General features: G+C 40.8%; 1 protein-coding gene across 3 annotated transcripts; it reads right to left on the bottom strand.

Annotated features, from left to right (window-relative positions):
* Positions 1-10,471: 10,471 nt before the first annotated feature.
* NAF1 (nuclear assembly factor 1 ribonucleoprotein) lies at positions 10,472-25,736 on the bottom strand. 3 transcript variants are annotated; one of them, XM_053402946.1, is made up of 8 exons: positions 24,958-25,736; positions 22,736-22,877; positions 21,226-21,322; positions 16,508-16,590; positions 15,294-15,454; positions 13,472-13,523; positions 12,405-12,507; positions 10,472-11,902 (listed from the first exon to the last, which is right to left on the bottom strand). In XM_053402946.1, exons 1-8 carry the CDS (start codon positions 25,719-25,721, stop codon positions 11,460-11,462), a joined length of 1,845 nt encoding a protein of 614 aa, XP_053258921.1. In that variant the 5' UTR covers positions 25,722-25,736; the 3' UTR covers positions 10,472-11,459. The 3 variants fall into 3 exon arrangements, with proteins under 3 accessions (XP_053258921.1, XP_053258922.1, XP_053258923.1); XM_053402947.1 differs by having other exon boundaries at positions 21,226-21,319; XM_053402948.1 differs by having other exon boundaries at positions 11,624-11,902; positions 12,401-12,507.
* Positions 25,737-26,065: the final 329 nt, after the last annotated feature.

Raw genomic sequence — 26,065 nt, 5'->3', positions numbered from 1 at the left:
TGTTGACTATGAGGGCCACTCCATTTCTTTTACGGGTTTCTTGCCCACAGTAGTAGATGTGATGGTCATCCGAACTGAATTCGCCCATTCCCGTCCATTTTAGTTCACTGATGCCCAGGATGTCAATATTTATTCTTGCCATCTCATTTTTGACCACCTCCAACTTACCTAGGTTCATGGTTCTTACATTCCAGGTTCCTATGCAATATTTTTCTTTACAGCATTGGACTTTCCTTTCGCTTCCAGGCATATCCGCAACTGAGCGTCCTTTCGGCTTTGGCCCAGCCGCTTCATCAGCTCTGGATCTACTTGTACTTGCCCTCCGCTCTTCCCCAGTAGCATGTTGGACGCCTTCCGACCTGAGGGGCTCATCTTCCGGCGTCATAACTTTTATATGCCTGTTGTCTTTGTCCATGGAGTTTTCTTGGCAAGGATACTGGAGTGGCTTGCCGGTTCCTCCTCCAGGTGGATCACGTTTGGTCAAAACTCTCCACTATGACCTGTTCATCTTGTGTGCCCTGCTCGGCGTAGTTCATAGCTTCTCTGAGTTCTTCAAGCCCCTTCGCCACGGCAAGGCAGTGATCCATGAAGGGGATACAGTGTTACCTGCCAGTATTTTTCTAGAGCTCAGATAGTTGGGGTGTGCATCTGCTTCAGATTAAGCCCAATTACCAGACTAAATCTCTGCACTTTTAAAACCATTCCCCATCCATTTATAAGAAAATAGATTGGTCCTTCAGCAGGAATACAAACCCACTTAAGACCAGATGCAAATTCCATCCTAATTAGCCAGTTTCCTCAACATATCCATCTTGCTGGGATTAAGTTTCAGCATCCTAAAAACTATCCATCCTGGTTTTGCCTCCAAGCACCAGTTCAGAAGTCAAACAACTTTCTTAGGATGAATAAACTGAAATGGGAGCTGGAGCCGAGTGCCATCTACATGCTGGCAACACTTCAGTCGAAACCTCCAGATGACTTCTTCCAGTGATTTCAGGTATATGTTCACCAGCATGAGGCACAAGGTAGAAATGCAAAACACAACATAGGCCAAAGGTCAAGGGGAGGAGCAGTTATCCATTACCACCACCTTCTGAAATTCATTCTCCAGGAAGGACCACAGCCTACTTAGCACTGTCCCTCCAAAGCCATACCCAGATAGCCTATCCAGAAATATACAATAAATACTGAAAGCTGCTAAGCGATTCAGAAAGGCTAAAAGGGCTGTGTCCAATTCTCTGTGTAAATCAAGGCAATTTAGGCTATTTTTGTCCCAAAATCAAGCCTGAAGCCAGATTGATGTATTCAGATAATGGTAATTGATTATCTCTTGATTGAAAACAATGAAGCAGTCTTCAGCAAAAGTTTGGGTCTGCAGATATAATGTATTGCCTTAAGCACATGAATACCTTGGTTTAATATTTCCAAGTTACATATGAAACTAGAAGTTAAAAGCTACATCTTAGCTTGAATCTGTAAATTCTTGAATCAAGAGTCCGAGAGAGAGGAAGAAATCAACATTCTAGTGCCTTGAAAGCCCAATTAATGTATATTACTTTAATAAGAATCCCATTTAACTCCTGCTAATCCTATTTCATTAGATGAAAGCAATAGGTGTGATAGCATGAAGATGTGCTGTCAGGCAAGAGAACTTTAATTACAACTGGAATGTCTTATATCATAGGGCTTCTTGAGATTTTGTTATCTTTATTTATTTCTATTGAGAGTTGACTCACTCATCTGAATTATTTTCCCGAGGCAGTATAGCAAAACATGTAGATGCACACACACACAAAAAGCCCCACATCCCTGAGCCTGTTACCATTCGACCGCAAGCAGTAAGATCCTGCAGTTTGATTCTGACAAGGAGTTCTGGGCTTAGCAATGAATTTATGTTCTTTTCAAGGGTATGGGGATTAAGCTGCTTCTCCAGGATAGCTAAAAGATTACCAAATTGAGAGTGGGAGAAGGAGCAGATTTTACCCTCAGATTTAAAAAAAAGCTCAAGCAAGTTTTTGCACATTAAAAGTCATACGTCCTAACTGCATACATCATACAGCTAAACTGACAAACTATCAAAGACTGGTTAAACCAAACCAAACAACAAGAGGCAATTCTAAGAGAGGCAAGGAGATATGAGGAAACCTTTCCCTAATAAACAAGAAGAGAAGAATTATTCCGGGGGAGCACTGCTCTGACAAGTGAGAAACTGGCATTCAGAGGCATACTGCCTCTGATAATGGAGGAAAAAATAACCATATTGGCTAGGAGCGGTTGATAGCTTTATCACACATGAATTTTTCTACTCTTTTTAAAAGCCACCCAAGTTGGTGGCCATCACTACTACTTGTGGGATCAAATTCCATAGTTTGACTATGTGATGTATGAAGAAGTACTTTCCTTTGCCGATCATGAATCTCCCAAAACTCAGCTTCCTTGGGTGCCAATGAGTTTCAGTCTTAGGAGAGAAGACAGAAACTTTTTTCTATCCACATTCTCGATTAAAAGGGCCAGTAGTTCCCGTCTAGCAATAGTCAGTCATGTTGGCTATTCCTAGGTATCCAATCTTGACCATGTTGACCAGGAACTGTGAAGCTGGTGAATTTCAAGTCTTGCCATCATTGCTCTAAGAAATGGAAGTGGATGATGAGATCATCAAGGTGGGCAAATCTATGCAACCTCACTTCTCTGAGACAGGTAACTTAGCAAAGAACATGGAAGCCAAATCAGGTAAAAAGTCAGGGCTCTCTGCTAGTGTTCCTGAAAAGGAATTTCCAGTACCTGTTGCAGCTGAAGTCAGGGAAGGTTCCCTCTGAAGGTTTCCAAGCATCACGCACAGTTTGAAACTTTATTCAAAATTGTTTCACGATACAGTCTAAATGCAAATGAAACCATTAGTTTAAGACAAGGTTTTTAAAAGGCACAGCTGGAGCAATTGTTTTCAAGTAAATCTAAAATGGCTAATATAAAAATGTGAACTTTCTTTTAAAGACCAAAGGCACATTTCTCTTGAAAGAAAGCACAAAGAAATGTGGTTGCAAAGCTTGGGGCTGCAGCACAGATGTACAGAGCATATTGGTTATTGGAGTGAAATTTCAGAAATCATATGCTGCTGGGAGAAAGACAATCAGGCACATTTTCTTTTAGACTATTCATGCACAACAATTATCAAACAGGGAAACAGTGCGGTGCCTGAAACCCATTCCTTTCATATAATTTGTTTTTCAAGTGCCTAGTTAAGGAAAGAAAGAAAGAAAGAAAGAAAGAAAGAACACAGATTTGGAAGTTATTCATTCACACACACAAAAGAAGAGTAAGAATGTGATCAACTGAAACTTTAGAGCCCAGTCAGAATTATGCAGTTTTCCACATACACTTTTTTCTGATTTCTCTGGAACACTGAGCATGTAAATGAACAGAGGAATATAGAGGGACCTGCTTTACACAAAACAATTTATCTAGGAATAGCAATGCATGAGTTTTCTTCAATTCCTGACTTGCTAAATATTCAGGAGATTAAAGCCTTCTACAATTATTCTTGCCTCTCACAACTACAATTTTTGTGAGGGGAATGTGGGGTCTCATCCCTGACCACCACCCCATCACCTGCCAGACATGTCTTCTCACATTCACGTCTTGGGGCTTAAGATCTGAAGTCTGCTGCATGTGCATTGGCTATGCATGTGATTGAGAAGCCTGCATGATGCAGGGAGTCTGTGCACATAAAAACAAGGTTTCCCAATTGAGACCTTCAGCCCCAAAGTGCAGACACCATGCGATGGTGAACGCAGGGCCAGATGCACTCTCTCGCTCCACTCAATTCCAACCCCATGGACAGAAACAACTAAAGGGGATTCAAGACAGTGGAAAGGGACAGCATCACTGGAAAGACTGGGGCCTCTTCTGTCACTTGTTCCTTTTGGATATGGGAGAAAGCAAGCATGGGGAACCTTTGACCCTCCATATCTGGCTGAACTACAACACCCATGGCTATGGGTCATGTTTACTGGGGCTAATGGGAGTTGTAGTTCAACAACATCTAGAGGATATGCCTGAGATAAAGTGATCTCAAAATAATAGGGCTGATCTGCCTGGTGCATGGAGTTCACGTTTCCCTAGAAAAACCGATAACCTAAGAATGACCCAAAATAAATCAGCAAACGTGAGCTTTGGAACATCCAGAGATTCCTCATCTGGAAGGGGCATGTTATCTCAGAACAAAATTCATTGAGCATATGCAAAGCTGAGGTTATTGAGAGGTTATTTGCAAAGGGGAGTAAAGATATCACACAGTAATTTCCCCCCAGAGAAGGATCTTGGCTAGAAGATATAGAAAGTGTGACAACAGTGTGGGAGAAGGTGAAAGTCAACATGTAATTTGCTGCTTGACTAGTTCTTGAAATTAAGTACAGTTTTAAAAGACCACAGTATCCATTGATACTTACAAGAAACATTCTGGAAAGTCCACAGGGTCAGTGACAACCTATGGGAAAATCAATTATTTAAAAGTTGAACAGTGTATAATGTTTTATTCTCATTTTCTCAAACACTGGGAACTTCTAGGCAACTTCTGCAGAACTGTTGTCGTTTGTGCGCGTCACAGAATGACAACCAAACTGTTTATTTACAGATACAGAAGCCTGGGATACAATGATAGGATAACAGAAGGGGCACCAGTGATGTTGATACTTTGACAGTGGCAAACCTAGAGTAGGGATGGAGGAGAAAATCATTCTGTTTGCCCTTCCAAAACTAATATGTGAACCAAAGCACCCTTATCCTTTGAAATGTGCAGTTCTCCAAATACTGTGATGCAGTTCTCCATCCAACAAACGTGTACAAAAATATGCCCATTGGTAATGATCAAAAATGACTATTAGGGGAAATTGCTTGCCAAAATGCACACATTAGCCAAAATGGTATTAAAAATGCATATGAGAAAGGTGTACAAAAGTATATATGAATTCTCATGCATACTTTTCAAAAATTGAAAACTGGAAATTGGGTAAACTGAACTAGAAAACTGGACTGCTGAGAGAAGCCAAAATTGACAGGTACACCCATCCCTGGTTTAGAATAATAAACTATATCATTTCTGAACACAGAAATCCAACTGCTTCTGCCAAATTCTCCAGAGAGGCAGCCAGAAGCGTGAAAATCTATCGCTCCAGACCTAACTCTGTAGGAAGTGGGCACCACTGTAGCTAATTACTGTGAGCACATTCCCAGTTGCTGACAATCAAAGCTCTGAGAGACTCCCATCGTTTAAATAAAAAATAACCACCATTAATTATAGACCGACAGCCCTAGCCAGAACTTTAGGTGAAAGTTATTTGGCCATTAAAGTAACATAGTTCCGTTTATTAGATAAATAAGAATCTAAGTGACAGCAAGGATGAAAAAGGAAGAGAAAAAGTTTGCTTCCTGGGGCTCAGAAATATTCCCAAGAGCTGCCTGTTCTTGTGCTTCAATTCTCTACAGATGTTGAACTAAGGGGAAGGGCACTCAGCCCACCGCCCCCATTCTCTTCAAAGTCTCACGCTTAGGGAACTTAAGACTGCACCAGTGTCGTGGCAAAAGGACCCCAACGACCCACAGTTCATATATCACAACAGCACTTTAAAGATAATGTAGTGGCAGTGTCAAAAAGCCACATTAGCCTCTCAGCTTTATTAAATAGAGTGCAAGTTTAGCTTTCTAAATGGAACTCTTGATGTGATTTGATAGAGGAGGAAGTGGGAAATCGAACAAAAAGCCCGAAGTGATCTTTGCCGGCAACAAATGAAGCCGTGTGCCGTAAGCCAATTTTAGAACACAGATGAGCCTGCGCCGGTTTGTAAATTATTCATAACTGTTGCGATTTGGCTGCCTGCCCAGATAACAGCACAGAGCTCAAGATGCAACATAGAAAGTTGCCTTATACCAAGTCCACCCAACTCAGCCCATCTGTCTACACTGACTGGCAGTAGGTCTCCAAAATTCCCAGTTCTAACAGGAGGTGCTGGGGAATGAAGCTGGGAACTTCTGTGTGCAAAGCAAATGCTCTACTACTAAGCTACAGCTCTTTCGCGGGAGGAAACAGGGCTTGTTCCATCCCTGGCTTTTGCTTCCATAGAGGTTGGAGCTACGGTAAATATTGCTCACCTCTTTTACTCTGTTTAATGCCAGTTGCTCTAGTGCTGTTTCCCAGTGTAAACAGGGACTTTCTCATGCTGACTATAGGATTCTAACTAATCAAAGATTACATAAACAGTGCAACATTATCAGGATACTGTTATTGTCTGGATGTGTTTGAGAACAATATATCCCAGCCAATTCAAACTGAGAGCAGTGTTTCCTGCCCTCAGTCTGAACAGGCTCTTTTACCTTGGTTGGCAACCCTGCCCAAAGAAAACATTCACTGAGGGCAGAGTGCATTTTTTACAGTTGATTAAATAGCCCCCATTTTTTACAGTGTTGCTGAAACTTTTAATACTATCTTAATAATTGAAATACGTATAGAGAATTTTCTTTTTTGTGTTTCTTTTCTATTTTGAGGAATGAAAACCCTCAAAGCTATATTTCCTGCATCCATAATCTCCTTTTTTTTCCTTAGCTAATATCACACTTGTATGGATTCTTATTGCCTTAAGCCTTTCTATGGCGTTCAAGCTGCAAAAAAGAACAGCTTCAAGTCAGAAAAATGCCGGTTCTCATTTACTCTAATACTTCTAAAGCATTCATATGCCTTTCTTCAAAATATGTAGGTGGAAATGGCCCACAGTGTAGAAACATGCCTTAATATTTAGGCAATAGCTTTCAATCCAAGTACTTTATCTGTTTACACATGCAGATATTCACATCACAAAAGTCATTGCTGGAGGAAGGCTGGATTGCTTGCATTGGTTTTTTGCTGCAAAAGTTCCCTTGTAGTGACATTATTCCATCAGGAGAATGTAAAACATTTCCATTTCTTTGGGTCACTAATACATATTCTCACCTGGTCATGGATTATATTTCTGTGGTGAAGGAGCTACCATCATCACCATCAACTCCCCAAAACACAAGATGCACAGCTGTACATGCTTAGGCCCAGTCTCTGTAATGTTTTAAGGGGGAAAGGAACTAAAAAATGTGATATGCTCACACAGAGGTCCCCTGTCACGCTACTTTTTGTATTATGGTGTATGTGTCCAGGTGTGGGCAATGTTCAAGGTACATTGAGAAGTTGGTTAGTGTGCTGAACACATATATTCTACCCCTGTAAAACCTAAGGCTGGCATTAAAAGGTACACTGGCTGGCACTGAAAGAGAAATCACCTCCCAGCAATATCTTGAGCCCCATTGAAATCCATATCAAGCTTGACCTACAAGTCAATTGCAATAATATAGCCCTGCCTAGCAATTACAGGACTAGGTTTAATAAATTTCAAAAATGATAAAAGCACAATATAGTGAGTATTTAGATAGTCACTGTATACTGTACAGCACACATTTTCACATAAACACCACCAATCCTATCATGATTTTGTGGTAAAAAGATGGAACTAGTTGCCAAGTGCATTCTTAATCTTCCTCCAAGGAAATCATATGAGAGAATTGCTTCACAAGTTAAATGACATCCTTCTATAACAACCCTAATAGAATTATGATACAGTAATGTTATTGTAAAGTGACGCTAGGTAACCAAAGACACACTATAAATATGCAATCAATCTGTTCAACACAGCAGCAATAAGTACCAAGATCCATCAGCTTATCATCTCTTGATTGCTGTTGACAGTTTGACATGCTAATCTAGGAATATGGCCCTAATCAGATAGGGTTTGGGTATTATCATCCAGGCAATCGCATTTGTATAAGCAGACTGATAATGTAATCGTCCATAATAGAAGATCTGTCACACTAACTTGGTTAAGATAGATGCTTGAGCTAAATTTATACGGTTAGTGAAATTCTGTAACTATTTGTCTGCCCTGTAATTAACTTTAATATTTTTTAGGAACAAGGATTCTCAGTTTAATTCTGATTTCAGTCACAAAGGATTTGCCAGGATGCAAACTGGGGAAAGAGCTACCACGATAAAGAGGTACCAACAGCCTGGGGATTTTTGAGTCTTGCTTCCTAGTAAGTATGCATAGAAACTTGAAATAATAAATTTGCAATATGGTTATTTGAAACATCATTGCATATTGTTAAAAGCAGGTACATAGTGTGTACATACACAAACTTATTAGGAATAATGTGGACTGCATGTCTAATGTGGGCTACATTCACCATATGTACATTCATCATGCAGTATAGAAGCAAAATTCACACTATGCCATAACATCTTATTTCATTCACCGAATTCTACATTTCCATAAGTAAGATTGTTCTCAGGCATCCTTAAGACATACAGTTGCACGTACCGATGAAGTGAATATTGAAAATCATATAGATTATAATCAAGCCTCCATTATCTGAAACTCTATGGAAATTATGTTTAGTGTTTATCTTGATGAAAGCTATTAGATTGTGAATGCATGCACTTCATAGCAAAGGCTAGGATCTCTGAAATACATGGATAAGCAGAAAGCTCTTCCACTCACACACGGAAGGACCCTGGTCTCTCAAGGCTGCAGCCTCTGCCCTCACCAATAAGAATACTTACCTGGATTCCAAAATTTGACCTGAAATGATAACGTGGTAAAAAAAACAATTGGACCTAATTTTTCAAGAGTATTTTTTAGCCACTCTTGGCTTCTGAAGACTCTTTGGTGCTATCATTAAATTATTTCAAAGTAAGCAACAACAAAGATTCCCCCTGCCATGAGAAATGAAAGCAAAAGTTTGATTAACCTTTGTTAGTTAAATTACGTACAATCTGAACCACTTATCATTTAATGCAATGTCTTCCAGAGCAAGACTTGCTCTTTTAGAAAATGCCAGTTTTGGATATTTATGGCACTAGCATTTTTTAAACATCACAATAGCAGCAAATGACAAGTTATACTCTTTCCAACTCTTCTGAAGCAACTATTTCAGACTAGCTCTTTTAACTGCAGCACTAGCTTCAATTATCTTTCTGTGGTTGTGCCTGAGCTATAAAGCTATTGTTTTCTGGCCATGCTTAATGGAATTTCCGTTTTTCTGTCTGCAAGTGTGCATCATGGCCAGAGAATTGCTTACAATTATTCATAGAAGACATTTTGGGAGATGTGTTAAGACTTTGGTGAATGGTTTGAAAGAACTTTCACCACACATCTTTGAAACAAAGTTTTGAATGTTGTTCTATCCAAATGGGCCGGTAATAGCGTAATTCACGGTATTGCTAATGTTCAGCTATGAGTGCCAATGCTTATTTAACAAAAAACAGCACCAAGCAAATACAAGACAAAAATAGCAGCACAGCAAAAAAAATATTGTTTTTTTAAAAAGTTGTTTTTAAATCTGGTGAAAAAACTAAATGGGTAATATCCCTACAAACAGCCTACGCTTAGTGGTTACAGAACGGCAACTGACTGAATGGAAAATGGGAGCTTCGGTCCAGTAGTATTTTCTAAAGGTAAGTGAAACATGCTGGAGGGGAAACACTTATTAAAACCTTGAATCCTTTAAAGTTTTCATCTGTGCAGTTGCACATGTGAGACCTGAACCTTCTAGAATAGGCAACAGAGATAGTTGCCTGGCCCCAGCCTTCAGCACGCATGCTTGAAGTCAGGTGTGGGGACCTTACTGTTCCACCCTTTAAATGACTCCTGGAATGTCCCCACTATAGAGACGTGCCAGAGAAAAGTTCACTAGACACACCTATTGCAGGAAAGGAGAAGAGGCCTTGTGAGCTTGGTCAGCTGCAATGGAGAATTATATACAGACCATGATGGTCAGTACTAAGGTGGCTACAGTCACATACCTTGTAGAGAGCAGACCAAGTGCTACAGCAGGCAATGTCTTAGAGAAACTAACATGGTTGTGGCAGCAGCTCTTAGGGTCTTCAGAGAGGGACTGCCACCAGTAGTAATGACAGCAATAAGATGAAGTCAAGAGTCATGTAGCTGGCGACACACTGGTAAATTGGGGCTTAGCATATGCTATCAAAGGAGGCCTGCTCCCGTTAGGTCATCAAAATCCAGGAGGATCGGTTCCAGCATGCTTATCTTGTGAACTCTTGACAACACAGGGGTGACAAGAGGCAAATGAGGCAGCGATAGTGCCTGTCTGACAGACACAACTTGCTGCCTACAAATGGCATCCTGTCAATACCAGTCAGCACAGAAAAGTGAAGGGGAAAGTAATTAAAGTCTAGCTCTAGACAATACAGAAAGTTTCATCTAATGCAGGCACAGTGGTGCTGAAAAAATAAATGAGAAGAAATTTGAACATGCAGCCTAAAAATAGCAAAAAAATATGTATAACCTAGCTTGATTCACTTATGAACTTTGTTCAGCTTAGGACCAAAACCTATAGGACATACTTCAGACACTACAAACAATTTTATTCAACACCATAATTTGAACAAAGTCTATTTATTTCAATTTTACACAAAACAGAAAGCCTATTCAGATCTAGTGGTTAGTTTCTCCATTGATCCATCACATCAAGGTGCTTAAGCCTTCAAAAATGACATGTAGTATCAGATGTGGAAGCTGAAGTGAAACTATTAGCAATCTTAATCTGAACACAAGACTTTCTTCAATGACCTCAAATAATAAGACTACTTCTTCCTATGTCTATGTTTTTTCATGATGTAGCACAGAAGCTAATTCAGGCTACTTGTACTGTAACTTCTTATGTCAACCAGACATAAAGGTAGTAACCTAATCACCTAAACTTTTAATTACCACCAAAATGGTCAACAAGCCAATTTCACCATTTCATACCCATTTGATTACTAAATAAAGCATGGTTTAAACCTCAAATTTAAAAGGGGAGAGGTAAGCACGTGCCCACTAAACTCATTAAGTCTTGGTTGGACAACACATTATTTTTATTTTAGGAATTGGCATTTGTTGGCATGGGATAATATGTTTTGCCATACATTCAGCATATAATTCATAATTTAAACGTATTTCTTGGATAAACTTTTTAATCCATATATATACCGAGCAAACACAATCTTCTTTTATTGCATTGACAAATACATAATTTGTTTAGGACAGCTACTATAAAAATAATTTACAGCTTTATAAAAAAAAATCCAGGAACTTGGATTGTACAAACTCAAGATAAAAATATAGTCACGTTTTAGTATTTCCATTAGATGTAGGTATGCTCTATAAAATTTAAACCACTATTCCCCTATTCTTTTGTCAGTTCTAAAAACAAACAAAAAATACACATGGTTTATACTTTTGATTCCATACAAAAACCTCAAAGTTTATATTTTTGTGCATAATTTGAAAATCATTCTCTCCACAGGGGACGTAAGAATACACAAAGCATCAGGTGCACAACTATAGATTCTCCAGGTCCCTGAATGACAGAGGGACCACTTTACTCTAAGGAAGATGAGCATTGTGGGGAGCAGCAGGTGGAGGTGGTATTGGAGGTGGCGGTGGCGGTGGCAGAGACAGCAGTGAGAACAGCGGGTCGTATGCATTCTGACTACACTCATGAGGCCACCCCCATGGTACAGAAGGGGGAGGAGGTGGAAAATTTGCCTCGTTATTAACAGTTTCAAATGTTGGGGGAGGAAAAGAATATTGATGTCTCCTCAGGTTCTCCTGCCTCTGCTGCTGGCAATAAGCTGAAGGCTTTGGAGGTTCTGTGAAGTTAGAGTAATGCTGTGGAGACGTTCCACACTGCCTGAAGGAACGTGGGGAAGCAGACGAATGAGGAAATCGACTCCTGGCAAAGGTAGGATTGGGTTCTCTCCCAAAATATCCATGTGAATAATCCGAAGGATATTGTCTTCTGGGCTGATAATGAACTGCGTTCCCATCTACAGAAAAAAATGAAAAAGCAATTGTGGTATTTTGGTAATTCAGGGTTAGCCTGCGAACGTGGTATCATGGGGAACACGGACTGTCCCCTTCCCACCCCAGGCCAACTTTAAATGTGTTTTCATTTGATTCAGTCCTTTAAATTTGTAAACTGCCTTGGTTACCTTGGGAGAAAGGCAGTATATAAATTGCAATGAACCAATGAATGTTTGCTGCCACCCTGGGTTCATTTGGGTAGAAGGGTGTGATAAAAATTCAATAAACATTTCTAGCTTCTGTAGCAGAATAAATGATAATTCCCCCCCTCCCACAACCCCACACTGTTAATCTGTGCAGGATAAAGGCAGTATTGACACTGAAAGGTTCTCACACGCAAGAACTAAAATTTACAATTATGCTATATTCATAGAGTAATCCATCTAAGAAAGTGGGATTTTCAGCTTTTATACATTAATTTGGTTTGAGGCCCAACATTAAAATTCCGTAATAGCACCTACTTACTGGAATCCTCTGGTTGTGGTCGGCACTTCTTTCTTCTTAAATTCTGAGATTTCTTCTGCTGCTTAGCTGCTCTCTCTTTCTCATCATCACTATAATCTAAAGCCTAGATCAAAATATTTACATAAGAAACTGGAAACTGGGCAGAAAATACCATTTGGTTCTTTTTAACTGGCTATCAGCAGGCAATAACAGGTTATTTGATGCTCATTCATAAATATGCCATTCTGGAATACACTCTAAGCACCTTTACTACCACTGGAGAGTAGTAGTAGTGGCTGGGGAAACCCAGCCAGATGGGAGGCATATATAATAATAATAATAATAATAATAATAATAATAATAATACAAGTGAAAAATATAGGAAAGGACTATTTACATAGAATTCAAAGTACAAAATGATACAACTAGTTTTGTATCTTTCTTACATTTACTATTTACACTAAAGGAGAAGCAATCTGGAACTGGACCAAGAATCAATTTCACTGCAGAAATACAAAATTAAAGCAGCATGATCTCCATGACACGTTACGGACCATGGGATTTTAACCTGCCTTTCACAAACATAATGAAAAATCTGCCATTGGGAGTTCCCCCAGCTTGATCCTTGAGAATATTATAGGATATTTGGGGTATAGGATATGTGGGGAGCTACAGGTGGAGGGGGCAATGATAGAAAATTACTCCTTCATTAAGCCGATGAAGAAGCAGTTTAGGATTGAAGTCAATTTATCCTCTTTCTGGGGATGAACTAAAACCTTTTAAAGATTGACAAACTGCTTTGAAAATCCAGCTTTCAGAATACTGATACATGGAGCTAAAGAACTCACACTGGTTCTCAGAAAGAGCTAATGAAGATGCAGACAAGATATATGCAGCACTATCTCTCGTTGTTGTTCACACATTTAAATGTTAAGATGCTCTCAGGGAAATTCATATTCCGTTGAACGACAGACACTGCTTAAGTGATTTTTCTATGCATATAATATCCCGCAAGAATACTGCTCTTTAAGTGGTAACCACTTACAGACATTAAGGTATAAAATTAGTACACAAAAAGATGTACTTGCCTCGGGTGGTGGTTCTTCATCATTTTTCCATGATGCATCAGATCCTCTCTCTCTGCAAGATGAGACAACATGAAAGATCTATATACTGGGCATTATCTCTATACATGAGTTACCGTTACCCTCAAGAAGGAGGCAAGAATACCAAACCAAAACTCAAATACTACCTGCAGCCTCAGCCATTCAGAATTTGAACACTCAAAACAGCTTCCACTATGGATATCAATTTCACATAGGAAAACTCACCTGCATGTTATAATGTCTAATTCATCTTATGTGTAAAACCACACATGGCAAAGAAATACATGGAGCATTATAGTACACATGCAGTATTGATTCCAGTCTGGGAACATCAGATTTAATTAAAAGTTTGCAAGAAATGTGATTCCTAAGACAACATTTATCCTTTGAGAGTTCTCTTGTCATGGGTGAGAGGAAAAGCCGGAAAACAGGGTGGATAAAAATAAATGATTTTTTAAAAAATAAATAAACTTATTAAACCTCACAATAATTTCATAATTATCTGTCAATGTATTTCTAATAGTATAACCAAATCAGTAATTTTTGACATAACTGTAAAAACTACTCTGAAAATTTATTATTACAAAAATAAAACCTTCATCTGGTTATAAATATTAAGATTATACCAGCAAGAATGTGTCTTTCTGTAAAAAAATAATAATTTAAACCAAGTCTTACTGACTAGTGATTTAAATCAAATCCACCCTGCCAGAAAACCCGTGGCAATTTTTCAAATTGCCCACTTCAATTCAATTGTGTACCACATTTGCCAGCAGCATGAGCCAGAAAGCAACAGTTCAAATCTTACCTCTGTGACAAATTTACCAAGTGGCCTTGGGCAAGTCACAGTTCATTCAGCTCCAAGTTCCTATCTTCAATAGTGAAATAGGACTGTCAGTGAGCCCTAATACCACTCTCTAAACAGAAACAGATTTTAACTGAAACTGACAGGGCCTGATTCAGTCCAAGCTCCAGCATAGCAGCTGCAGCAGATGATTTCATCATGGCTCAGAGCCTTACCCTCCCTATTCTGTCTAACACACAAGTTACTCAGGAGAGGGAAAGCAGAATGGAGATATAGACGCCCCATATGAGCTTCTCTATACTTGCAGTGATTCATCCATGCTTCCTCCACACTCCTGTGTGCATGCATAAGGTTAAGACAGATAAAAAAAATAGGACTTCTGGGTGCATGTATGCTGCATTTACTTAATGAGGCCTTCAGTTTAGAGAATAGCCTGTTGCCACAAATAAGGAGCAAACCCATTTCCACCTGATCTGATGAACATTTTGAATATGGAACAGGGGTATCAACAGAGCAACATTTGAAAAAGCTCAGGATAGATGCTTCCTCTATCCCAAACACACCCTTCTGGGAGAGGATATAGCACATGATTTTAACTTCTGTTCAAAATCATTACAACTTTTAATCAGGAATCCTAAATCCAAATGGCTAATTATACTCAGGGATAGGTTTTGGATCATTTGAAGGCTACATTAAATCTAAATTTAAAAAGCCTTTTGGGCTATGTGAGTTGTGTATTTCCATACCAAATTTATAGCTCAAAATGAGGAAATCTTCAGGAGAACCAAGGTAAGCACCTCAGAGGATACTTACGTCTTTTAAACAGAACATCTGCATATAAGTCTCATATTCATATATCAGGAATTGTAAGTATATGGACACTAATGGCTAGCAAAGGTATTGTCTAAGCATTTCGGAATGCATCATCAAGGAGATGAGTTCTAAATCTATTTAGCAAGACTTTCAAGATGCACACATTTACATTAAAAAAAAACTTACTGTTTTATTTTTTCTGGAAATATATACTGGGTGAAGCTTTCAACGGATGGAGCAAAGTATACAGGCTCGTGCATCTTAATACCTTTCGATTCTATACGCTCAGGACTGTTAAACTGTAGCACATAAAAGGGATGTGACACAGGACCAAATACCTCAAAGACCTACAAGACAAAAACCAACATTAGACATTCTGTGATTTAGCATTCACCAACCTGGTGCCCTCCACATGTTTTGGACTCTCATCAGCCCCAGTCAGAACAGCCATAGTGGCTTGGGCTAATGATAGTAGCAATCCAAAATACGTAGAGGACACCAGCTTGGGGAACTGAAGCACCCAATATAAAATACTATGTTGTATCAAACAATGTAGCATTACTCAGCTGCTCATAGGGCTTCTGTCAGACGAACAAGGAAGGAAGCAGTTTTCAGTGATTCCTCCCCTCCCCCCCCCTTTCAAATGGTTGGGTGATTTAGGAAGGGTGCAGGGGCTTAAGAAGGGAGAGGGAATCAGTGAAAATTGCTTCTGTCCTGTTCTGCTAATGGCAGTCTTAAAGTAAGATGGACAACACTGCTGAACACAACCCTGTAAGAATTCTCCTCCGGGCCCCATTGATTTTAGGCATGTTTCTTTCAATGCTCAAACAGAAAAGCCAAGTTCATTTGAATGTATGCAAGTAAGTGCAGCACAAGAGAGAAATAGGCCCTGCAACATACAATCTAAAACAAAGGAATAGGCTTTCAATCTATATTTTATCACTGGCTGAACCTATGCGACTTGGTGAGTCATTTTTTCAAAATCATCTATTTGAAAGTACAGTTAAGTATCTTCAAGGTTACTGCCTATGTAAGGTAGATTAATAGTGCCTTTATACTGGCAAAGTATTTCTACCTCTTTAGTTGTTCTTTACTTAAAAAAATATATTTCCCCAGAAATTCATTAGACATGAATAAAAAATATGTAAAAACACATAATGAGCAGAATGCAAAAAGCCAAAAGGCTTTAGATTAATGATGGGGAAGCCTTTTGAGTCTGAGGGCCACGTTCCCTTGTGGGTAGCCTTCGGCAGGCCAGGGGTGGGGAGGCCCAAGTGGTGGAGTCTGAGGAGAATCCCAAGGTCCAGATGGAGAGTTGCATTGAGCCCCCAGGCCTGAGGTTCCCCATTCCTGCTTTAAAAAATAATATATACAGTACAAGTCACGTGCAATTTGCTCACCTTTCCCATTGAATGCCGATCTTCTTTAAATAGCACCGTATCTTCATTGACTGGAGGTAGCCCTTTCTGTGACTCTATTATTACTAAAAAGAAAATATTATAAAGCTGACAACCTTTTCCAAAAGAAGGTTAAACAGCATTAGTTTAAATCTCATTGCCCTGCTTCTACCTTCATAACCCAAGTTTAAGGAACTACCATATATACTTGAGTATAAGCCGACCCGAATATAAGCAGAGGCACCTAATTTTAGGACTAAAAACTGGGGAAACTTATTGACTCGAGTATAAGCCAGTTCACCACACCACAAACCTGGAGGTGGCGGCAGCAGAGGAGGAAGAACAAGCAGCCCCAAAGAGATGCTTTCAGGCTGCTCCTTCTTCTTCCGCCACCTCTGCCGCTCGTAAGAGCAGGCATAGGAGCCCAGTTGCGAGAGGCACAGCACAGCTCCTCTCCCAACCTCAGCTCCTGTGCCTGCCCTTGCAAGAGGCAGGCAGCGGCAGAGGGACGAGCGGTGAGAAAGGACTCCTTTCTCGACGCTCATCCCTCTGCCACCGCTCGCCTCACTCGAGTATAAGCTGAGGGAGGCTTTTTCAGCATAAAAAATATGCTGAAAAACTCAGCTAATACTCGAGTATATACGGTACTTTAAACTACAATATTAATCTATAGCTGCACTGATGAATAAAGTTTGAGCCATGCATCATGTGAAACCAGCATGTGCACTGGGAAAGCAGTGCCCCATTTGAAGGTATTCACGTGATGAGCTTGTTGTAAGACAGAGTAGCATTCTCAGTACTCACAAGCTCACTGTTTACAATTGCTTATTGCTACAAATCAGAAAGCTCTATTGTTTCTACAGATGGAAATTAGACATCTATCAACTTCTGCTAGAACTATCAGAATGCTACACCTCTCCATTAAGCTTGATATTCACTGGGACGGTATAATTAAATGACGCAGAGATCAATAGCTTCAAGAAAAGCACTGTGACACTTTGCTGTAGAACTAGTAGCAATGTAATGAATTGTGGATACTGTGGATAAACTGTTACCTTTCCTATTATATACTTTCTGACAAGCAGATTTCACGTTTAACATCAAAAGTGCATGAAACTATGTAAAAGAGTGTCAATTTCTAAAGAAGAAAACTACAAAGAAGGCAGGTGATTTGATATCATTTAATAAAAACGTAAATTACTCCCAATTATCCTGCAAAAATCTAATATTCATTGCTGCAGAAACAAGAAAATGCTTCTGCAACACTTATTAACGGAAACTCATTTCCTGGCAAGGAAGTCATCCATTCTGAGACAGTATAATGATCAATTAAATATTCACACTCATCACTCCTTCACAAAAAAAACTCCAGAGTACAATTAATGCAGCAGTGACAGCTTGATCCCTACTAGGGCTATAAAGGTGAAGCAATAGAAAAATAAAAAAGTGCACTCTTGTGACATGTTCTGGCTAACACCAGACTACACAGGGTGCAGACCAACAGAAATTAAAGGACCTAACTTAGTTATGCTCATTAACTCAAATAGGTCTACTCTAAATAAAACTTAGTTGAATAGTAGCAACAGTGATCTTCTGAGTGTCAGTTAATGGCTTTGGTCTCTCTCTTCTCACCTCATCAGGTGAGAAGTGTCTGGCCCATATCATATAAACTTTTCTTTAAAGGCCTGAAGCTGTAAATCAAAACCTGTAACTTACTGTATTGAGTTGCAAGGCATTTCCCCACTTGTTCACATTATCAAAATATCTGTCCATATATGTGTTCTGTAATCTATTGGCATCCCATCTTGAAACTGTTCAGATCCATAAGGATCTGTGCCTTTCATCAATATTTTTGTGCTTTGGTGCTGCTGATCTGTGATTTACAGCCTTGCAGTCTATCACTGTATGCTGTGACAGTGGTTTTCAGAGGACCTTGTGTAAAAATAACTGGGGAGGGAGGGAGAGAGGGGATTGAGGTGCAGAAGCCACAGCACTCCCGAAATTTCAAATGTACCCCCAGGAAGAAAAAAAAAAGGTTGGAGGGCCCCAAGTACAATGACCCATGTTTTGAACAGATGGAACTACTGAGTAGATTTTAACTCAAAAAGAAATAGGTCACCTTAAAATGCATATTTTAGTGACTTAATCACAATGGCTTGAGCATCCAATAAGAACGCTCAGTTGTACTAGTCACACTATATTTCTGCATGCGTGTTTTCATACAATCAGGATTACACAGCTATCAGCACAATTTTAGGCTTGATTTAAATCGCTTGCATTTGACAGACTATGATTCATGTTCTGTGTAGAAAATGTGCTTGAAAGACCCTGTCACTTTAAATCCGTTACCTATCTTATTTGCTTTTAGAAAGGTAAGATTTGCAGTGAAAGCCTGTGCATATTTTCTCAGTCTCATGTCCCACTCTGTTCAATGGGGTTCACTTACAGATTCACAATCTTAGGAGAAATGCAGCATGCTAGTGTCTGGCCCGTACCATTTCAAGCACAAAAAGAGGGGTAACGCTAAGGGGAACCAGAAGGAAGAGCCGCAACATGAGTCAAAATCTAGACAAGAATATTACGCTCAATACACTTTTCCTTCTTGAACAGCAAAAATACTCCCCCCCCCCCATTATGGCAGTTCATTCATACCATGCGGCTTCAAAACAAACATGGCAACAACATGTTTTCAATTAATGTTTTTGTACATTATTTTGGTTTCAGATGCATTTTAAATGCTTTTAAGATGGTTTTGATTATTGTATTCTCTATGTTGTTCATCACTGTTGGCTCCCACAGGAAGAACAGTACAGAAACATTTTTTTCTTAAAAAAAGAAACCATTTACCTCACATGCATGCCAATAGCTTTGCTTTCTCCATATTTTAATTTTATGGTATAAACCCAGGAGTTTTTGGAACAGCATTGCTAGACTCATGCAGCCTTCTCTGGCATGGACAATCTTACTTGCCTCTAGGTTGAACTGGAATAAGTAGATTTTTAATTTGTATAATACAATTTAATATATACAGCATCCTGCCTAAAGATACAGATTTTTGCAGCTAGCTCTGTGGTACTATGGTGTGTCCCTCTTCTCTTCCTCTCCAACTTTAGCTGCAATTCCAGAATTACCACCTTCAACTTAATGAAGAGTAAACAAATGCCCACAGAAAGTATGAAAAATATTGCCACCAATATGGAACTGAATCACTATGTGGACTATACCTCTGAATTATCCTTTGCCAATGGAATCTTTGACACTGCAGTGTTTGTGGCACTATTAAGAAACTTCCAATACTAAAATATCACTACTAACTGAACACCAAGCACAAAAACCACTACCTTTCCCAAAGCTTATTTTCTATTTACTTTCACATATTGTCATTGCTTTCTGTGACACACATTCTACAAAGCTTTTTCTTCTTCAGCCTTTAATCTCACTGCACTGCAGTTTATCGCTGTCCAAGTGGCTCAATTTGTGCCCCCAGACAACCTTCCACATAACACATGTTTTAGCATTGACAACTAGAAGAAAAGTTAGGAATTCTCAAGACAAAATGATCTTATTGGCAAGGGCACCCTGCTGAATCAAGGAGAGAGCCTACTGAGGAAGAAGGGGCGGCAAAAGAGTCAAAATGAGAATTTGGTGAGGTCTAGGTTTTAGTTATATGTGATGCAATAATAGTCACAGAGATGAGAGGTGTTAAGGCAGAAGAGACCTACTACACATTTTAGAAGGACAAAGGAAGCATAAGAAGAAATTGCATTTTGATGGTAGCCTGAGAGAGAGCGGGGCAGGATGCACAGCTGCACGCAGGAAAGGTAGGCATGAATGAAATATAGGTTTTGGGTAGATGTGCATGAAGCCAGGGGGTGAAACCAAAAGTACACAGCAAAGACCTGGTGAAGAGAGCACAGCAGGTTATATTTTCTGAGAATCCTCCAGAAAAACAATCTCTCAAAGGACCTGTTGATGGCATTTTACCATTGCACTGTGGAGAGCGTATTAACTTATGGTCTGTGTGTGTGGTTTGGGAGCTGCACGGCCAGGGGAAAAACAATGCTATCCAGGGTTCTAAAGACTGCAGAGAGAATAACTGGGTGCACTCTTCCCACCTTAGATCAAATCTATGCTGCCAGGTGCCATAAGAAAGCGGCAGAGATAGCGCAGGATAGTACGCACCCCGGTAATTATCTCTTTCAGCTTCTGCCTTCTGAAAGAAGGTGTAGGGTTATAAAGGCCAGGACTAGCCGCCTGAGAAACAGTTTCTACGCAAATGCAATTCTGGTTCTAAACGCAGCATAAGGGGTCTCTATAGTATAGTGTATTTTAAAATGGGATTTCAGAGTTTTTAGGGGGGGTTAATGTTTTATGTAGTTTGGTAGTAATTTTATGTAGTTTTTATGAAGTTTTATGTAGTTTTGTAGTAGTTTTATGTAGTTTTTCAATTTTATTGTCCTGCATGGGACAATGACAATAAAAATATCGTATATCGTATCGTATATCGTAGAGGTTCTGACTATCCCTTGACACTAAACTATACTCTGCACCTGGCATCTACACACTTAGGAATATGGTATCATATTATGACTTATTCTTATATCCTGCCTTTCCTCCAAAAGGAACCCCTCTGTCAAAACATTAAGCTTCAAAATACACTATGAACTATAAAGGAGAACAATTATTGAAAAAGCATGCACACACACAAACATTTCGCTTACCTAGGTGCTCAATGATGCTGGAAACTTTTCCAAAAGGCATAAGTTCAACCGATTCAGGCAGAATTATGGTAAAATCTTCAACAGGAAGTGGCTCCTGCTGGATAATTTTCAGAATTTATTTTCATAATAAAATATTAATCCTACTGCTGCCCACCCTAGATAATCTCTTTGTAGCTGTTTGGCCGAGGGTCAATATATAACTGCAGACCTAAAATCCACGATTAGTTAACCTTATTATTATTCATTAAATTTATAGACCACCCTCCATCCAAGGATCACAGGGGAGTTTACGTACAAAAACAAATAACATAATGGCAAACAAAACAATACTCCCCCTAACCATAGATTGTTTAAGCAGCCAAAGGCCTGGGAAGAGAGGAATGTTTTCAACTGGCACCTGAAGATATGTAATGAAGATGCTAAGTGAGCCTCCCTGGAGCTTCCTTTGGTCAAAACATCTAATTTTAGCAAACTCTGCATGTTTGGATGCACGGTGCCCAAGGAAAGGCAAGCACAGTACAACGGGAACTCCTCTGGCTATCTTCCCTACAAATCACCAAAAGTGACAGAGGATGTGCATGCCCAGTGTCTTCATGCCTCTTGAGCTCTCATTAACTAGGGAAGGCAGCATGGGTGCCTAAAAGGAAGCAAGCAGCCTGTTATTTGCTTCTCTTGACTCTTGGGCTGGGGGTGGAGATGGAGACAGTAATCACAGCACATCTTGGACCTTGGTCCACAGGCTCCAGCTGATGCAAAAAGCTTTAGTTGGACTGTTGATGGGGACAGACTATTGCTGGTACAAAACCTCAAAAGTCTGCAGTGGCTGCCCAAACACTACTGGGCCAGGTTCAAGGTTTTGTAATAATTTACCATTGGGGCCCAGTATTCAAGGGCAGCCTAATTCCTTATATCCCTGCCCTATCACTGAGATTTCCAGGAGTCACTGTTAAGTGTTCCCCATGGCTCAGAGGTACAGACCATATCCACCAAGAGCCTTCTCCCTAATGAGTGCCTACTGCAGTCATTTTTACTGAAGTTTATAGTTGCTGTGTTGAGGGGTTTTTTTAAAAAAAGAGGAGCAAAAACAGACACTGTACATGAAGAGAAAGACAAACATTAACAAAACAATACTTATTATTATTAACTCGTTTTCTTGATTTTACAGTTTTAATTTTGGCGGTATTGTATCTTAGAAAACTGCTTAGCAACTATTGCAGCCATGCAGTTTATAAATTGTTCAAATATATACAATAATAAACAATACACTTGTTTTGGCACTTGCTAACTTTAAGTTTGGACCAGAAAAACAAGTGATAGGGAAAGATGATAAAGTGGGACTCCAAAGCATCCCTTGCAATGCTTTAACAGACAAAGGAGGAGGCCCCCTTTGCTCTGAGCACTTTCTATAACAACATCTAATTCTGCCCTATAAAAGCACTACAGATAAGATTCTCAGATAAACCGTCCAACTATAGGTAGATGAGGATAGTCTATAAATCAACATACTTACTTCACTTAACTCGCCCTTCTTTCTATTAGGGCAAGAGTTACTTTCAGTCTTAGCCTGCTGATCATCATCTTCAGACAGCATTGGAAGACAGGAAGGAGAGGAGACAGAAGATGAACTGTCTGTAGATGAACTGTCTGTATCACTGCACGAAAGTTAAATTTAATTTTTATTCTTCAGCATATCTCCTGCCACATTCTATTTACAGAAAAATCTTAAAAGAAGAAATTGCTCATATAATAGCAAAAGAAGCCTATGGGTTGCATTCAACCAAGTGATTCAACTGATGGTAAGGCTTCAATCAGCAGAATGGGGGGAAGTAATTTCCAGTGATTTCCCTCTCTTGCTTGGAACCCGCCCCCAATACCTGGTCTGAAGGATTCCCCAACCCTCTGGAGCACATTTTGGGAAGGAAGCAATGGAATCCTTCCTGTCAGCTGAGAAACACCACTGGACACAATTCTGGATTGGTAAGTGCTGTTATGATCACAAAATTTCGCACAACCCAAAACTCTGGTTCACTTGGTAGCCTGCCATCAAGGCATAAATGAGATGCAATTCTGAGATTTAGCTGGACTCTGCAGAACGAGCTGCAGAGGAGGGAGCAGGAAAGGGGGGATTGGAAAGGGACTAAACAATTGTTTGCTGAGCCTCTCCAAGCAAAAGGTTCTTAGTGAGTCCACAATTTATTCAGACTCTGGCTAGTACCAATGTTCTTCTCCACAATAACAGTCATTTAAAAAGTTCAAAAGCATAACACAGTTGAACTGAGCACTATGTTGGTCCTCCAAATATTCTGCAATTTCTACCTGAATCTAAACTCAGGTGTAAACATGTGAATAAATCATATTTCTTAAAGCAATGACAGCCTCCACTGTTGTCTTCAATTCTCCCAAGAAGCATAGGCCCTGGTTGAGGACCAAGACCACTGGAACCCCATGCACAGCTCAGCAGCAATTTCGCATGGCCTGCAACAGTACATTTCTAACTTTCATGGCAGCAAGGATGTATTTCACTGGTTTGTTGATGCCTGCCCAAAATCTCCAAAGTCAGCAGGTTGGCAGAGACCCAGTATTCCCAGTGCCAGAACTACAATGCTTTGCAAACCCTTAGTGCCACTTTCTTACTTGGAGTATTGTGCTAAACAAACAAACAAAATCCAAGTATGGTTAATTCTCATCACTAATATGCCGATAGAATTTAGCTTTTGCAGTATATTAATATTCAACTTTTTAACAGCACACATAGCTCTGGTCATGACAAGACCAGGTCTGTTCAAGCATTAAGGTACCTACAACCTGAATTTACTTTTTTATTTATTTACTTATTTACTGGATTTCTAGAAGACCCTTTTCTCCAAGGAGCTCAAGGTGGTGTACATGGTTTGCCCCCTCCTCATTTAATCCCCACAAGAACAGTGTGAAGCAGGATAGGCTGAGAGGAAGTGGACAGGCCAAGGCAGCCCAGTGAGCTTCATGGGCCAAGTGGGCTTTGGTCTCAAAGGTCCTGGTCAGACACTGTAACCACTAAACCACACTGGTGAAGCATTGAGAAATAGGCCCAATAAATATACATACACCTGGTTCTGTTACTTATCACTTAACTAGCAGTTTCCTAGGCTTCCCATAGGCAACCGTGATGAGGAATGGTAGGCTATACAGGCCACTGGCCTGATCCAGCGGACTATGTTCTTATCAATATGTCTGGACATAAACAAGTTTATTGCAAGAGCTAGTTAAAATATAGGGCATTTTTAAGTGTTGGTAGTCTGCTCCATCATTTTTAACTACGTCAAACTCCGTTTAGATTTGTTTTAATATTAACTTAATCACTCCTGCTGCATACTGCCCTAGCATATGTAAGGATAGACGTCAGTTTTAAACTATGTTAAGGAAGAAAAATCTCGTGCTTTTTATAAAGGTGGTAACAACCAAAACTGGAAAGTAGCACAAAATAAAACAGACTCTATAGAGCAGCACGTGACTTTTTTCCCTGCTACACAACCGGCAATCCATCACTGCAGAAGCAAAGCCAGGCAAGGTCCTTTTCCAGCGTCTAACTTTCACCAACTGCTTTTCTCCACTCTCGCGGCCATTAAAAGGTTACGCGCAGCTAGGTGGCAAACCGAGCAGTACAAATACCCGCTTTCCTCTCCTACTTCCCCGGGAAGTTCGAAAGTGCAAGATTCCGGCCGGGCGGATTACCCACCTGTCGGAATTACCCACCTGTCGGAATCCGAGGAGGAGCCGCCGCCGCCGCCGCCGCCTTCTATCGCCGGCGAGTCCTGCTCGATCCCTAGCGGCGCCGGCCTCGATTCTTCCGCGACACCCATCCCTACATCTTGGGGGTCGCCGTTAAAATCCGGAAGGCAAGAGGGGGAGCTTCTCAAATCGGGCGGCGGCGGCTTCTCCTCCCTTCCCTCGCCGGGGAGGGGCGTCTCGTCTGCCGGTGCAGCGGGTGCATCAGGGTCGCGGCGAGGTCCCCCGCCCGGCTCGCCTCTTTCTCCGGCGTTGAAACTGAGCCGCGGGCCGCCGACGGAGGACGACAATGAGCCATTTCCCAGCGGAGGCGGCTCCCCTTCAGCCGCGCCGGACGGCTGCAGCAGGCCGGGACATGGGCCGGGCTGCGGGGCTCCTCCTTCCACGCCGCCTCCATGAGGGCCGGCCTCCTCGAGAAGCCGCGTCGGAGCCTCGGAGGCCTCCGTGGCTCCCTTCACGGCAAGGGCCGGCGGGCAGGTCCCGGCCGAGCTCCCCTCGGCACCGCCAGCCACGCTCAGCAGCTGCAGCCGCTGCGTCACTCGGCAGCCCTCGAGGCCGGAGTTCCCGGAGTCCCGCGAAGCCGGGAGCTCGTCCATTTGCGCACCGTCTCTTCGCGCGTAATTACGCACAGCTGCCCTGGCAACAACGGCGGGAGCTGCGGCGCGCGCGCGCCGGATACGCTGCTTCCGGTCTCGTTTGTTCTCCGCATGGAGAGGAAGAGCTTTGCGCATGCGGGGACCTGGGGACTCCCGTGTGTGCGCAGGCGCCTTTTGCCTAAATACGTAACATGCGAGCAGTTAGCATTATATAGCGTTGAAGTCCAACCCGCTTCAATCGTTTGCCCACTTCAGCACACAATCCTGAGTCTCATGCTCTACCGACTGAGCTAACCCAGGAATAGTAAGGTTGCACTTGAGCCCCCATAAGAAAACGACTGAAAAACCTTCATCAGGCCAACCAAAATGTCACAAAGTAGTGTGCCATCTTTGTGGTGGTGGTAGTGTTAAAAACAAACTTGTGGCATGTTAAAAACAAACTTTTTAGAAACTTTTATTAGACCGGCTGAAACGTCTGT

Source organism: Podarcis raffonei, chromosome 9 (assembly GCF_027172205.1).
Source record: "Podarcis raffonei isolate rPodRaf1 chromosome 9, rPodRaf1.pri, whole genome shotgun sequence".
Taxonomy (NCBI): Eukaryota; Metazoa; Chordata; class Lepidosauria; order Squamata; family Lacertidae; genus Podarcis; species Podarcis raffonei.
Note: the sequence above shows the minus strand (reverse complement) of the source record. Positions and strands in the feature narration are given on the sequence as shown.

Coding starts and splice junctions, on each gene's coding strand:
- NAF1 (XM_053402946.1), bottom strand. CDS start 25,721: ATGCGCAAAGCTCTTCCTCTCCATGCGGAGAACAAACGAGACCGGAAG. Junction 21,323..22,735: donor AGAAGGGCGAGTTAAGTGAA/GTAAGTATGTTG, acceptor AAAATTATCCAG/CAGGAGCCACTTCCTGTTGA. Junction 12,508..13,471: donor ATGAAGAACCACCACCCGAG/GCAAGTACATCT, acceptor ATTTTGATCTAG/GCTTTAGATTATAGTGATGA.